This window comes from Nicotiana sylvestris, chromosome 11 (assembly GCF_000393655.2).
Source record: "Nicotiana sylvestris chromosome 11, ASM39365v2, whole genome shotgun sequence".
Lineage (NCBI taxonomy): Eukaryota > Viridiplantae > Streptophyta > Magnoliopsida > Solanales > Solanaceae > Nicotiana > Nicotiana sylvestris.
The window spans coordinates 59,580,572-59,597,310 of record NC_091067.1 but is presented as its reverse complement, the minus strand read 5'-3'; the positions used below and the strand labels follow the sequence as shown (position 1 = coordinate 59,597,310).

Sequence of the window (16,739 nt, the reverse complement as noted above, 5' to 3'; positions counted from 1 at the left end):
ATGAAACATGAGCCCTAGTGACAATGTATTACATAAGAGATCTCAAATTATCAGTGGTAGATATAGATCAACATTAAGGTGAATCAACAATAGACGGATAAAAGTTACAAAGTATGAGATGAGATTAGGCCGTCATTCTTAAGATGAACAGTAATGAGGAAGAACTAAAGGACATAGATTTATAAATATATGATAAGCAGCGAGAGAGTAACCTGGAGTTGGGTAGAAGACCTCAGTTGTAATAAACCGAAGTAAGTGTTATGGTATCGTATGACCTACCTAGATGTAGTAAATCCATAAGGATAGATAACCAAGGCTACGAAACGAAATATAACAATAGTCGTATGTTCGACAAAGTACCAAGCAAAGAACTTCAGTACACCTATATATGCACAGAGGGACATCTTGTCATAGTTCTGTATACGTTCACAAAGTGAAGCCAAGAGATTGGCAAAAAACTGGAGATAAAAGGAGAGAAGATCCGTGCATAAAAGGACAGAGTCATACATGTTGCATCACATAAGGTAGTCAAAGTTACGAGATTAGAAGAATTCCGATCACAAGTCATGGTATGAGAAGAGGCCTAAAGGGGAGAATGCCCTGGTCTTTGGATTTATTCACAGAATAGTTTCCTAGATGGCAAAGGACAATATTAAAATATTCATAAGAGCCATAGGTTATGAGAATGATAAGAGCATCAGTCAACATTCGAGGACGAATGTTCCAAAGAGGGGAATAATGTTACATCCCATGTTTTTGTACGTGAAAGTACGTCGTATGTCAATTGATGTAAGCTTGGAAATGAGATCTTCTTTGACAATATATAAAGTGATTTAATGATGTTACGCCCCATTTTTGCAAGCCTTTAAGAGTTAAAATTCAGGGACAAATGTTTCTAAGGAGACATGTTGTTACATCCCATATATCAGAAGTCACTGTCATTATAGGATTATCCAACGTAAGCTCAAAAAGGACGAAATCCTTCTACAAGGATAAGAAAGGTTTGCCGAAGTCTTAAGTAAGTTAAGATGAATATGAGACTTCTTAATCATGATTTAAATTAGTTTAAAGTCATTATATGACTATATATATGATGTTTGGATATGAAATATAAAGTTTGAGAAAAATCAGATTTAAGTTGCAGAAAAACCGACTAAGGATTTGCCTTGTAATGAAGCTTTTTGAGAAATACATTTAGTGTGTTATATGAGGTCTTTTTGGGACATATTATATACCAAATTGAAGGTATTCGAATGTAGTTTCCAATTCTCTTAACCTTTCGCTCATACGACACTCGGATAAAAAGTTATAAGCGTTGGAAGAAGGACTAATGCTAGGGTGCCAAGTAACACCTTTTTGACTTTTCAAGAAAATGGATATTTATATCCTTATCTCGTCTCTTTCTTAAATTTTCCAGAGATCATGACCAAATAATACCCCTAACTTTACCCTTAAGCTCTCTACAAGGGTTTCAAACAAAATTATCATCTCGGGCACGAAATCAAGAAGCGATAACATTAGAACGATCCCTACAACGTGAGTATCGCTATATCGCCTCTCTTTTTCTTTGTAGTTTAAGTTTTGGAAGGTATTTAATAGTTAAGAAAACATCTAATTTCTGTATTTAAGTGTTTAAATATCAAGGAAGGTTGATAATTTCGTTTCCTAATAGTTAGAACTCACAAAACGGTGATCAGAAGCCGTGAGTTCAATGTATTCCACTTTTAATGGACTGTTTTGTAGTCCACTCGTGTTGGCCTATTGTGCTACTAATTTATGGAGTTTGGAAGGATAAAAATTTCATGTAAAAATGCAACATGTGGTAGGGTAGTAGGTTGGTCGCTTGTCATTGCAGTTTCAGGCTTATTGATAACTTGTTGATTGGGTGTGTTATGGTATATTTTGGGTTTTTGTTATATTGAAGGTCCTGAATTGTAATTAGGTTGGTTTTGAGTTGCTGATTGTATATTTTTTGTATCTCGCCTATAGTAGGCTTGAGGGAGCAGTAAAATTAGGGGAAATGCTGCCAATTTTATTTTAGAATCGAGTTATCATTTGAGATACGTGATATACTAGAGCTATCTAAGTTGTACATGTATTTCTTTGTTATAGGGTTGGTGCTCTAGTTGTCATGAGTTTGTTTTTGATGTTGTTCTTATTGTATTGCTCTGGTTGTTGTTTTTGGTATCTGGTATTGGATGAGGACCTTGTTACAAGGGAGATGCTATCCAAATTTACATAAACGAGCTACTAGTTTAAGTTGCGGACTTAACCTTACTCAACACTGATTTTGAATCTCCTTATGCTATGGTAGATTGAGTTAAGTTCCTTGAAGAATTTCTTGGAAGGTATTAAGGATTCAACGGAATTAAGGTATGTTAAGGCTATCCCTTCTTTCCTTTCGGCATGATCCATGTGATACAACCAAACGAGCAAGCACACAACTTTCATAAATGATTCTATTCTTAGAAGTACTAGGGTTTCCTATGTTCTTGATTCCCCATATGTCCTACTATCATCGTCTTTTCATGGGTCTCATGACATTTCGAGAGATCTTATTAACTTACTTTACTATGCATTGCATTTATTTAAAAATGTATATTAACCCATGAATAGATAGAGTTATATAAGCATATAGTATATGTATACGGGGTATGGGAAAATGTTATGGCGTTATATACGCACCACCGCTAGATCAGCTGGTATACGTTGATGGTTTCACCCATAAAGGCCGTGATGATATGATGGGATGCCCTTAGAGGCTTGATGATGCTATGTACACATATACCTATACAAGATATGACATTTATATGCATATGCATGACATTATAAATGTCATGATTCACAAAGCTATTCAGACTTACAGGTTGAGTTCTTTACTCCATGTTTCTTTCATATCTTTTATATACTGCTTTTTATGTCTTACATACTCGGTACTTTATTTGTACTAACGTTCCTTTTGCTTGGGGATGCTGCGTTTCATGCCCGCAGGTCCGATAGATAGGTTGACAGTCCTCCTAGTAGGCTATTAGCTCAGCGGAAGGTGTTGTTGCACTTTACTTGCTCTGGAGTTGCCCGTTTGGTCAGTATGATTTGGATATATATTGGCTGGTATAGCGGGGCCTTGTCCCAACCTTTATGACGTTTATGTACTCTTAGAGGCTTGTAGACAGATGTCATGCATATATTCTTGTATGGCCTTGTCAGCCTATGTTTTGAGTGTACAAATGATCATGTCGGCCTTATAGGCCCGTATGTCACATGTATAAGTTTTCATATCATGTTAGGTCGTCCTATGTCTAGTAATCCCTTATGTTTTATTCTGGTTATCTCATGACGACCCTTTTAGCCCATTTACCCATGATGGTGTGATAAGAAAGATATGTTATGTTGTTACTCAGTTGAGTAAGGCATCGGGTGCTCATCGTGGCCCTCCAAATTTGGGTCGTGACACCACAAATGGTGGAGACAGAACATAACCAAGATCTTCTCAAGTAGCCTACTAAGGAAGAAGTCAAGGAGGCAATCTTTGGTTTGAATGGAGAAAATGCAGGTGGTCCGGATTGTTTCACGAGCTGCTTTTTTCATGCTTGATGGGACATTATAGGGGATGACATTGTTAACACGGTGAAGGCTTTATTTAATGGACAAGAACTACCAAAGTTTGTTACTCATACAAATTTGGTACTACTACCTAAAAAGAAAGAGGTGAATACATTTTTAGACATGAGGCCAATTATTCTTAACAACTTCATAAACAAAGTTATTTCAAGGGTGATTCATGAAAGGTTAGTTGTCTTACTTTCTAACTTAATCTCGGATGAGCAAACATGTTTTGTGAGAGGAAGAAGCATTATTGAATATTTATTGTTAACTTAAGAGATAATTAGTGATATAAGAAAGAGAACTAAAGCTGGTCCTAATGTGGTGCTAAAACTGGACATGACAAAGGCCTATTATAGGCTCTCATTGCTGTTCTTGACCAAAATTTTGAGGAAGATGGGCTTTAATAAGAGATTTATTGGTTTGGTGTATGATATTGTATCAAGTAATTAGTACTCAATGCTTATCAATTGGCAACCATATGGTTTCTTCAAGTCAATTAGAGGTGTTAAATAAGGTGATCCCTTATCGCCTACTCTTTTTATACTTGCTGCTGAAGCTCTTTCAAGGGGCTTGGATGCTCTTCATATGAACCTCTACTTTTGTGGATTTGGTCTACCTAAATGGAGCACCAAGATCAATCACCTTGCCTATGCAGATGACACCATAATTTTCTCATCTTTAGATGCAACCTCTCTTCAGTTGATCATGGAAGTTTTGTATGCCTGTGAGGCTGCATCTGGTTAGTTAATAAATAAAATAAAATTTGCCTTATATATGCATCATTAAACCAGTGAAGAAGTAGTTGACAAAGTTCAGGGGATTATAGTAATTGGTAGACAAGAATTCCCATTCACCTATTTATGGTGTCAAAATTTTTACAGTAGAAGGAATATGGATCATTATCAAGGGCTTATGAATAATATTTTAGACAAATTACAATCCTGGAAGGGAAAGTTATTGTCAATTGGAGCAAGAGCAATTTTGATCTCACATGTTTTGCAAATCATGTCTACTCACTGTGAATCCTCCTAATTCTGTGATTAATAAGCTTCATAAGCTTTTAGCTAGTTTTTTCTTGAGCAACTCTATTGATGGAAGAATTAGGCACTGGGTATCTTGGGATACCTTGTGTTTACCAAAGAAAGAGGGTGGAGTAGGGTTTAAGTCCTTACATGATGTCTCCAAGGCTTTGTATTGCAAACTTTGGTGGAATTTTAGGATGAAACCTTCTTTATGGAGTTCATTCATGAGCCAAATTGCAAGAAGATGAATGCCATGGTGGTGCCTTGGAGGCCTGGTGGTTCACATGTATGGAAAAAAATGGTTGAATGTAGGGATCAAATTGAGAATAAAATTGGATGGCATGTTAAAATGGGATCCTCACTGTTTTGGTTTGAAAACTGGACAGGTTTAGGCGCCCCACATTTCTTCACACCCCCAAATTTCTTTTGCAATGAATCCATTTAGAATGAAGGGGATATTGTGCAAGTTGATGGGTGGAATGGTGATAAGCATAGGGATGAAATATTATTGGAGGAATTGGCTGCCCATATTCTTGACAATATCAAGCCTCCAAGTGTACAAAATAAACTTGACAATCCTTACTGGATGCTCGAAACAAATGGATCTTTTAGTGTCAAGTATGCTTGGGATTACTTGAGGAGGAAGGAACCTTACAATGCTTACAAGAAGATCTGGGTAAAGGGGCTACCTTTCAAAATTTCCTTCTTCATGTGGAAAGTTTTGAAGAACAAGTTGCCACTTGATGATTTCATGTGGAGATTGGGCTACTTAATGGATTCTAAATATTGGTGTTGTGTGAATCCAGAGGAGAAGGCTTTTCACCATCTGTTTTTTAGATCTTATGCTGCTAACAAAGTGTGGTCATGCTTCCTATCATGTGCAGGTATAGGAGTGGAGGGATTGTTGTTTCATCAAGTAGTCATCAAATGTTGGACTGCTAATGTTGTGCCCAGAATACAACCAATTAATGCAAGCATTACCATCCATTATTGTGTGGGAACTTTGGAAGCGAAGAAATGACTACAAATATGGAGATCCAGCTACTATAAGTAGGGTAATATATCAGATGTCTACTACTCTTCAGTCACTTGTTAAAGTGAGAAAGCCAAGTCTCCAAAATGTTCCTTATAAGTGGCCTGACCTACTGCATGTAATGGAGCATTGAAGGTTACTAAAGTGATCTGTCCAGGGTGGATCAAGGTGAATACAGATGGAGCTTCTAGGGGCAACCCAGGTAGAAGCTCAATTGGTTTTGTACTAAGAAATGAATATGGGATGTAGTGTATGCTTATGGCAAGGAAATACAAGAGGGTACCAATACAGAAGCTTAAGAAAAGGCAGTAGTAGATGCTTTGAAGTACTGTATTGAGCAGAATTATGTGCTTATTGATTTGCATACAGATTCAATGCTACTTCATAATGTAATATCTGGAGAGTGGGTTGTCCCATGGTCAATTGCAGAATATGTGGAGGAAATCAAGGAGCTCATGGCACGAGCTAATGTCGCAGTGTCACATAATCTTAGAGAAGGCAATAGGTTGGCAGTTCACCTTGCAAACTATGCCTTGGATGTAGGCCATATAGAATGTCATTGTTTTGGAGATCTGGATATTCAAGGAAGGAAGATTTTCAATAATAATAAACTACAATGCCCATACCTAAGGATCAGAGTTGCAAGGAAATAGGAGGTGAGGAGGGAAAGGGGTACAAAGGAGAAGAAGAACACCGGAGACAATATATATGATCAACATGCTCAAATCCTTAAGGAGGAGAACATGGGGGTATGTTTTTATACTAACTTTGTGTTCTTTTTTGCAGGAGATGTTACTCTATCCATGCCTTACCATTCGACACAAATTCAATGGGTGGTATTAGCACTTAGTGCTCATTCCCTTGAAGATGTGTCAGTGGTAAGCACAAGTATGGAAACAAGATGGCAAAGGAGGAAGCTGGAACTGGACAGTGTTGTTGTATTTCTCGATTATAGGAAGCAAGTACTGGAGATCCAATACTCCAATGTGTTGGATATTTTAGTACAATCAACAGGCATCTTTACCACAGTAGGGACAACACAAGTTTTGACACGCAACATATGGCTGCCCGAGTTATTAAACATGGGAATTACACGAGGTGCTGAATTTTGGGGCCAACAAACGGGTGTCTGAAATGCATTGCGAAGTGAGAACTCAATGCAGTTCCTTACCTCAATAACCCAGTTTTGGTCTCACGTAAAGTTGTTACTCACTCACATCTGGAGGTCACACGAATCTTTGACCAAAAAACGCAAACTAAAAAATGTACAAAAACGCTGGACAATGGAATATGTTGGATTTGCGTATACTATGGACATGTTTCCTGTGAATGCAGGTACACACATTATTTTTAGATGGCTTTGGAAGAGTTTGGATTCTGAGAATTTTAACTAAAGGTGAGCTCAAAGAGGACAGAATGAAGATTGAAGACAACTGCCCAGTTTTGCAAATTTCTGGGCAGTGTTGATGACAATGTTTTGGACGATCAAGCACCAATTTTGGAGACTGGCTGTGCGTGATTTCCACGTACAAAGGGCTAGTTTTTATGCATAATTTTGATTACTTTGATGTTACGACTTGGATAGATCAAAATGTATGACCAAGTTTGAGAATCATTCCCTAAAAATTGGTATTAGGAGTTATGTAATTTACTTAGCTTATGCCCTAACATTGTGTAAGACTACGCACAACTCCTTTTGTGTTTTTATTTTTGTTATATATATATATATATATATATATATTAACTAACTCTAGGCACCTTGCCTAGTGGATTTACTACAAAAAAATATAGGGCCCATGCTCAGCAGGGACATCAGCTCGCCTAGAACTCAAAAATGAATTGGGATTTGTGAATTAGATTGAATTGGTGACACAATAATTTTACTTAGTACTATGATAACTTCTAGTATTATAGTTCACAAATGATTTGTACATTGCCAATTATTATTTTACATATCTATATTCTTTGCGAAGAGATAAAAAGAAATAAAGAGAAAAAAAAAGTAATCATTCGATTTCAACAATCCAATCCCTCTTGTCCTCGATTAGGCCTATTTGTATCCCTACGAGTCTCGAATAAAGTTGCTTACATGTTAACTCCGAGCTTATTTTATACTCAATCCTGCAATGGAAAAACCAATAATTAAACAAAAAGTTCAATAAATTGAGTGTAATTTCTTAATTTGTAGAGCCGTCTAAATGGGCTTGGCTCGTGCGACCTGCCCAATCCAACCCGCTACTTGGGTAGGGTTGGGCTAAGATTTTTTTGAGCCCATTTAAAACTGAGGCTTATAAGCCCGGTCCAAATCAGCCTCATGGCCCTTGAGGCTTGACCAAGGCTGGGTCTAGGTCAGCCCGTGGGCCAAAAAGTAATTAATATCAAATATTTAATATTTTAAAAAAGTAAAAACTAAAAAAACTATTAACTATAATCCCCATTCCCCAACCCTAGATTGTTCATTTACCCTTCCATATCAACTAGAATTTAGATTTTTGACATGCATATAATATGACAAAATTAGTTTTTCTTTTGCTTAATTAATAACAAACTCGAAAAGTCTCAGATAGCCAATAAAATCTTTTTTCAAAAGAAAATATTACTCTAAGTGGCTAATGATCAGTTTGGATTACTTTAATATATTATTAATATTTAAACTGCTCTTCGGTATAGAAAAAAATCAGTTTTAAATACACAAAAAAATGACCACTAGCAAATTTCAAGAATATTAAAAAATTTATGGACTATAATGATGAACTCAGCAAATGATGTTAATCCTACGTTAAAAACCCCCAGCATATAAACTTATTGAAACAATCCCTGAATCTGAGAAAAATGAAAGAAAGGTATTAAGAAAATATTCATGTAACTTTAAAAAAGAAGAGCAAGAGATATAGAGAATTCGCATTTCAATCACGAGATTCCTCAGTCAAATATCAACCTTTTGATATGCTCTAAGCAAACAGAATTTGTTTGCATGATTAATCGACTATGTCACGTAAAAATATTTAAGGATATAAAGAATTTTTTTTTCTAAAAAAAATTGAAGGGCCGGGCCGCCCTAGCCCGCCAAATTTAAAAGCCCACGAGGCTTGGGCTGGACTGGGCTGACCCGTTTTGACAGCTCTAATTATTTGTATATATTTCACTTTTTTATGTGTAGATTATTCGAGTAGAAAGATATAGGTTCAGTTGAGCCCTAAATCCGTTATAGCTAAACCCGCCTTCAGTGTGGCATTATTGAAGGATCATGGAAAAGAAGTTGCAAAGAAGTAACATGGAACAACCCTAAATTTTTGCATATGTTTTAAAATACTCTAATTACTCTCAAATACCATCTTTTCACTCAACATAAACTTGTCATAAGAGAAAGGTGGAGCAAGATGAGAAAATGATGTTGATTTCTATACGAAGTGTCTTACCTTTTGCCTTTATAAGTAATACTACCTACGGGAGCAACACCAACTGCAGTGCCTGTGCAGAAGACTTCATCGGCACTAATCAATTCATCAGCTTCGATTAAACGTTCTTCAACCTGAACAATGTTGGCTGAACCCTTAATTCAAAGCTCCTCTTGTGATTATGTTTTATTCACACTATAACTAAAAGTTTAGTAGTTGCTTAAACCATGGAATAACAAGTGGACAGTACCTGGTATCCAAGATCAGTTGCAATGTCCATGATGCTTTTTCTTGTCACTCCTTCAAGAATGGTTCCAAATGCTACTGGGGTTGAAATCACTTTTCCCTAAGTAGGTTAAAACATTTAAAATCAGTTTTATATAACTGGTAAAGTTGTTGCCATACGACCAGGAAGTCACGGGTAGAAACAGCCTATTGCAAAAATGCAGGGTAAGGCTGCGTACAATAGAGCCTTGTGGTCCGGCCCTTCCCCGGGACGGAAGAATCAGAAGTTGATTTCTATTGTCTGGAAAAACAGTATAATAGAAGTTGGAATATGAAACTACCTTCACAAGGAAAATGTTACAGGAAGAGACCTCTTCAATGTATCTCTTATTTACAGAATCAAGGTACAATACATCAGAAAATCCTCTCCCCCTTGCATTCCTTATGGCTTGTAAAACCTGCACAATCCGGAATGAACTTTTTCTAGTCTACTTACATGGAATCTGAAGACAGTATTTAGTACTAATAAATTTTCTTTGAAACCATTAAGAACATGGACAGCTTACAGGGGCATAGTTAGTAATGCTTTTGACTCCACCAGCTCCACCACGTGAGGCACGATGAAAATCTTCCTCGACAATCAACTTCAATGGTGCTGTTCCTTCCTGTTTCAAAAGATCCTAGCGCTTGAGCAATGACCTTTTTCTTTCTTCAATTAGGTACAGAGATATCAAAGAAAAAGAAAATGTCAACCTTGAAATAGTTTCCCACAGGGGAAGCATAAACAAGGAAAGTGTACTCAGGTGCTGGAGCCAATCCGAGTACAGGTCCACTTCCAAAAAGCAGAGGCCTAATATATAGAGATCCTTTTCCAGGAGGAGGAACCTGCTCTTGTTCAATACAAAAAAATTTGCTGTTTGCAATTAATTAATAAACATATGACTGAATGATTTAAAAAAATGATTACCCATCGCTTGTTAGCTAGAGCAATTTGTTTCACAGCGTCCACAAATTGATCCGTGGAAGGACAGGGCATACACATTCTTTCAGCTCCAATCTGTATTCTGATTGCATTCAGATGAGGACGGAATAGAAACAGGCGTCCATTATCTCTTTTATAGGCTTTTGTTCCTTCAAACAGCCCCTGTTTGAATGAATTTCGTGACACAGTTTTGTAAAATAGATTTGAAAAACACCTCGATTATAGTTGGTAAAGCAGATTGAAGAATTACTTGTCCATAATTTAAGACACCAGCAGAGGGGCTCAATTGGATATTCTCATAGCGATTAAGTTGGCCTCGTTCGAAATGCCCATCTTCAGTGCTTTTTGTCACATACATATAATCAGTTGGCATTAAGCCGAATCCAAGATTGTCCCAATCGACATCAGCAATCTCATCATCACTGATAATGTGAGAAGTGACCAAGTCCCAATATTAGAAAAGGCCTATCTTGGCTCCAAATTTCCAATACGAATACAAGTATGAATAATTTTCCGACCATATGAAATGCAATGTACCTGTAAACAGAAGGTCGTAAAGAAGTTGCCGCCTGAGCCGTGTAGTATCTAAATTCAACCTACAAACAACAAGCAGAGGTCTCTGATGAGTTGATTGGACATAAGGTTCACATTTTCTGACTTTTTTTGATTTTCCGTCCGGTGTTCGGTACCCGCATTGGAGCCCAACTATATCCGAATTCGCGCCGCGTAGGGCCCCATTAGGAGTAAAGCGCTCCATACCAAGGATTTTTCCATGCCCAGAGCTCCAACTCGAGACCTCTAGTTAAGGAAAAAACAACCCATCCACTAAACCGCATCCTTTGGCGGTCACATTTTCTTACATGAATATGTGAATCTTTCATTTTTTTTCTGACCTACCTAAGTCCAACGGCTCTGAAACGAGTAAAGCTAATCACTCCAATGACACTTTTAACATAGTGTTATATTATATTAGATTTGGGTTAAGACCATAGTTTTTTTCTTAAAATGCATCAAAATGTTAAAACTGTCTCAACACTTTATATGAAACTTTTCTTTTTTATCTACTTTAAATTTAACACTTTGTTGACACACCCAATAAACAGAAAGACAAAATATCGGTTTCTTGGATCAAATGACAGACCTTTGAAGGCAAAGCTGAAGATTTAAACAATCTGCGAAAGCATGCAGCCCTTTGAATCATATTTGCAGAAAACACCAAGATAAATCTCTTCCCGCGTAATTTCAAAATATCGTAAAGAGGAAATTATAAAGTGACGGTGAGAATCTGATAGAAGGGAAAATCGAGGTTTGAATTGCAATGCGATTTTGAAAAGTTGGGATCCTGAGAGAGGTAGGAAATGATTTATAGAAATTTTGAAGATTGATGAACAGGGAAGGAAGGAGAGATGATTGAACACGTAATGTAGGAGTTAACAGGATATGTATCAAGGTTTCTAATTTCCACTGCCAAAAAATGATAAATATAAAGTTTGATTCAAAAACTAAAAGGTCGTGACCTGGCTGTACTTATCTGTTACTATTTGCTTCCAAATCTTTCCTATCCGTCGTTGGACTTTAGACATTTGAAGGTTGGCTACTTCCTTGGAATTTTTTTATTTTCTTATTGTCTCACGTTCTTATCTGATACTAGCATATTTTCTATTCTTCTAATGCAATACTCCTACTTAACCCGTACACATGAATATGCATTGTACTTGTGTACGGGTAAAATCGAGGAAACCTTTCCCCGGTTTTCCCGATAAAGGAACAAAGAGTAAGCACATCTCGAAGTGATTATAATCGAAGCCAGGAGCTCCTCGTATCGAAATCAAGGAGGAATTAACAATGTAACTGAGATCAGACACAGTGAAATGATGGGCCCGGGCCAAATATAGCTTCTGGACCTCGGGAGAGGCGGTTAACGGTTATGCATGACGAGCAGAAAGCTATAATATTCGCCGTCAACCGGATATTACAGCACGAATCCGGTTCAATATAAATTGTCGATCAACATTTACCAGAAAAAGAAGATTTTTACCTTTTTTAAACTAGTACTAGGACTGAAATTCCTCTACTATATAAAGGGAAAGTTTTCTTTATTCAGGCACATTGTAACAGGCAACTCAAAGCAATAAAAGTTTACTTTTATCTTCTAGTTCTTGTAGCATTATTCATTTGTTCTTTTCTTCACTCGCGACCGAGCTTGAATCGAGGGTCCAATCGAGGACGAATTCTACTGTTCAATCTTGGACATTACATTGTGATTGGTTTGATCATTTATTTTGTCTTTAACTCATCTACTTGTTGTTCTTAATTATTCATATTGAATTAAACCATGTATTCTTTAAACCACGTACAAATTTAATTGTTACTCTTTTTGGGGGTAAACAGTTACAGGAGGAGGCCTCGTCTTGTTGTTCACCGAGACCCTATACATGTCCTTCCGGATCTGCTCTTTGAGCTTGTTGCTCCCAAACGCACACGCAAGTATACGTGGTCGACAAGTAATATAGGATTGTAAGTTCAGATATCGTACCAACAGGGACTTGTGATTAACTATCAACTAAATTAAACCAAACAATTAATCTATTCAAGCGAATCCTAACGTATGAATATTTAACTAAAACTAATCTAACGTAACAAACTAAGAGATTAAAGAAAACAAGTTGGCAAATTATAGAGAAGAATTCAATGTGAGTGAATATTCTAGAGCTATGAGTTAGCTAACAATCCCATTGAGTTTTTCACTTAAATCGTCTAATTAATTTATCTGGTTTATTGGATGACAGAGTTAATATTGCTTGTAGCCTTCTCCCGAAGTACAACTCGCTTATTCAAGCTAACCTAACGCCTATATTCCTATGGAATTAGGATTAACAAGAACACATTAATAATTCCCGTATAGTAACCAAGCAAGGCGATTAGGTATATTCCTATCCTAACCACAAATCTGCCCCCCCTCAGAGTTAAGGTCTTGCTCTACTCAATCTTATATGCAATCTAGAATTTTCTCTCCCGAGTTCAATCCTAGATTCGTAGATAGTATTCAATTGGTGATCAAGCAATCAAATAATTAAGCGCAAGATTGAATATATAAATCAATATGATAAAACAATAAGAATAATTCAAGCTTCAAACCACAACATTCATGTAGCACCAAAAACTCTAGAACTAATGAACTATGAAATTAAAGGAAGAGAATAGAAGAGAAGAAAAACTAGTTAGAAGCCTCCCCCAAGCGTGGTGTGTGTTGCCCCACGTGAATTCTCCTTCAAAGTGTGTTAGATATCCCCCAAATTAGGTTTAAAACCCCTTATATACGAGTTGGAGAGGTCTTGGGCCGAAATAACCTTGTCCCGAACGAAGAAGGAAAAATCCCGCAACACAGCATCCAGGCCAACGCTAGGCGCTGGTCCTGGCGCTGAAAACAGTGACATCTTCGCGTTCTAATTCCTTCCTTCACTTCAATTCACTTCTTTGTGTTGGTTGTGTATTTAGCATGTAATCATTAGGATAATGATGATGTCCTCCTTTTTTGTCTCATCTCTTTTTTTTCCTTTTTTTTCTTCAATGTTTTATTTAATTTTACTCCAAATCTCTTCATCTTCACACCGCTTTATTCCTACATAGTTAAAATATAATATTAAGCACAAAACAATATAACTAATACTCAAAAGATGATTAAAAGTACTAGAATGTAAGGCAACAATGGATAAATATATGTATTTTTGGCCGAACATCAGAGCTCGAGCTCGAGCTGGCTGACTTCCATTCGAGACCGAAGGAAGCTTTCGTGGTGGAGCACCGAAGCCTGAAAAAAAAACGATAAGATCATTAGAACATGCTGAAACTAAGCAAGATTCGCAAAGGGTAAAAGGAATAGGAAGCTTATCCGGTTCAATGCTTGTTGTGCCTCATTGAAAAGGCTCGATGTGCCTACTTCGTTCATATTTTCTGGGCATCCTCAATCACCAGGCAGTGAAGATAACTGGCCACTCCCATCGGAGCAGACAATATCTGGGCAGCTGCCGGGATAGTAAGCACGAGCAATCTTTTACGATCGGGATCCACACTCGGAGTAGGGAATTGCCTCACCAGCTTCGGGCTCGAGCTCGATCTCGGCTCGCCTGCTCCCGATGGCACGTTCTATTTTAGGACCTCCAGGTGACCAAGCCTGGAGTAATCCTCCAATGTGCCCATGTCCATTCCGTTGAAAAACATGTTAAGGGCCTTGTCCGCGCCCCGTGCTGTCTCATTTGATTTCTCTTTGCTGGCTTGAGCCTCGTCGAACATAGACTTTTCGTGAGACGGGGACTCCATGATGTCGATAACACCGACTACTTCCTTCTGAGCGTGGGTGGATTCTTGGGAGGCTGTGACCTCTGATTCTCCTTCTGGCTCCCGAGCCAAAAGGGGATCGACTTCTCGGCCACCTTTCCCGGGTACCGCCTGTTCTCCTTCGTCGATGGTTGACCCATGAGCAATAAACTCAAGATCATCATCCTCTGGGTAATCCTTGAGCTGAAAGAGGGAATTAGGGTCTGGTACCGAGTTTTTGACTAATATTATCCCTTATCTTTGAGGGTAGGTCTATTTTGGTCCCTCAAATATAATCCTGAGCATATTTAGTCCCTTAAGTATGCTAAAGTGGAGCACTTTTAGTTTCACTGACAGAATGTGCTAAAAAACTAAAAGTGTTAACCAACTCTGATTCATGAAGCAAATCTTCTACTCTGAAGCAAAATGTTTCCTCTTCTTTTATCGGATAACACAAATTATCACTTTAATTCCTCTTTTTTTAGATAAAGTCTTCTAAAATTTTAACCTTAAAAATATCCCCTTCTATGTCAGTTTTTAATGAGAAAATGACACTGTATAGCCGTTGTAAAAATAATAGCCGAAAAATGTATAAAATTTATATATTATTTTGTATATATATACACTTTGTATGTTAATATACAATACTTATACAATTTTATGTACTTTTTTGGCTATTAGATGTAAATAATTTCTGGCGCGGACTAAAAGTGATAATACAATCTGGTTATTCGTTTGCATCAATAGTATGACTAGAAGTGATCTTGGCAACTCTATTTTTTTCAAATTTTAAATTTTTTTTTTGGAAAGTTCAACCGAAATTGTTAAAAGTAAAAGTGTCAACGTTAAAATCTTAAATTTATTAGCTTTGTACTATTAGTGGGTGTTGGTTTATAAAATATTTTCGATAAGTAAATTAAAATGACGGTGAGTGCCAAAACCAACCCCGTAATTGATCTTGGACAGATTCTGTCAGTGAGACTAAATGTGCTCCATTTTAATATACTTAAGGGACTAAATATGCTCAGGGTTATATTTAAGGGACCAAAATAGACCTACCTTCAAAGATAAGGGACAATATTAGCTAAAAACTCTCCGGTACCCTGCCTTTGCTACTCTTTTTATTGCTTTTCCGAACCCGGACAACTACCTCTTCTTCTTGACCTCAGCGTCCGGGGAGCCAGAGGACTTCCTCTTTTTCTTCTTTTTCTCCTCCTTTGCAGCAACTCCGTGATGCCCCGAAGCGGAGCATTCAGCAACCAAGGACGGGGCCTCGTCCTCATCCAATGGCTGAAGCTTAGTGGTCTTGGGCAAACCTGTGAAGGGGAAAAAGACTCAGCAGAAATGGAAGTTAAGTATTAAAATGGAATTGTACGGGAGGAGGACTCACCATGGGAACTGGCCTCCCAATATCACTTTAAAAGCTTGCACCATTCGCGCTCGAATTAAGACATTTGTTTGCAGATCCCCTCGATCCACTACTTGAAGTGGGGGACTCCATTGGGAACTCGGGCGACTGTTGCACAACAATGGACACATACAATTAGAAAAAGAATAAAAGGTGTGCCAAGTACTCAAGGAAGGGAGAAAACTTATGGGTTGAGTTCCACTTTTTAGGGAATGGTAAGAATTAAGGGGGAATGCAGTTTTCGATTTTCACCCGAACAAACCTCCCTTGCCAACCCCGATCTCGATCTTTGAGAATGGAGCTTTTCTTGCTAGACAAACGAGCTTGATCAACCCCCTCGGAAGACTTGGGGACTGTAGAGACAAAGTAGGTGGTCGAGGGTGAACCGAGATGCTTCGGTGTTGTTAACAAAGTGGCAGAAGAGGATTAGGATCCTCCAAAAGGACGGGTGAATTTGCCCAAGGTAGACCTCGTACCTTTTTGTAGAAATCGAGAATTATAGGGTCCACCGACGCGAGCGTGAAGGGGTAAGATACCCCTCCACATGTGTAGTGATGTCTTCCTTGGGCCCGGGGATGACCGCTTCCTTTCCCTCCCAGTTGCAGTCCACTCGAACTATGAGGAGTGTGTCATCAATAACAGAGCATATGTACCTCCATAATCCCTCTCTTCGGTCCTGTTGATTGGAGGGCTTCTCAAATTTGAAGTTGTTTTCAATAGAACAGCCCCCGGGGACAAAGCTCTTCCA

General features: G+C 37.9%; 1 protein-coding gene across 1 annotated transcript; it reads right to left on the bottom strand.

Annotated features, from left to right (window-relative positions):
* Positions 1 to 7,539: 7,539 nt before the first annotated feature.
* On the bottom strand, positions 7,540 to 11,648 carry LOC104211981 (branched-chain-amino-acid aminotransferase 2, chloroplastic-like). The gene is made up of 10 exons (XM_009761143.2): positions 11,408 to 11,648; positions 10,804 to 10,862; positions 10,517 to 10,688; positions 10,252 to 10,428; positions 10,038 to 10,169; positions 9,851 to 9,949; positions 9,626 to 9,742; positions 9,310 to 9,405; positions 9,081 to 9,193; positions 7,540 to 7,782 (listed from the first exon to the last, which is right to left on the bottom strand). Exons 1-10 carry the CDS (start codon positions 11,465 to 11,467, stop codon positions 7,668 to 7,670), a joined length of 1,140 nt encoding a protein of 379 aa, XP_009759445.1. The 5' UTR covers positions 11,468 to 11,648; the 3' UTR covers positions 7,540 to 7,667.
* Positions 11,649 to 16,739: the final 5,091 nt, after the last annotated feature.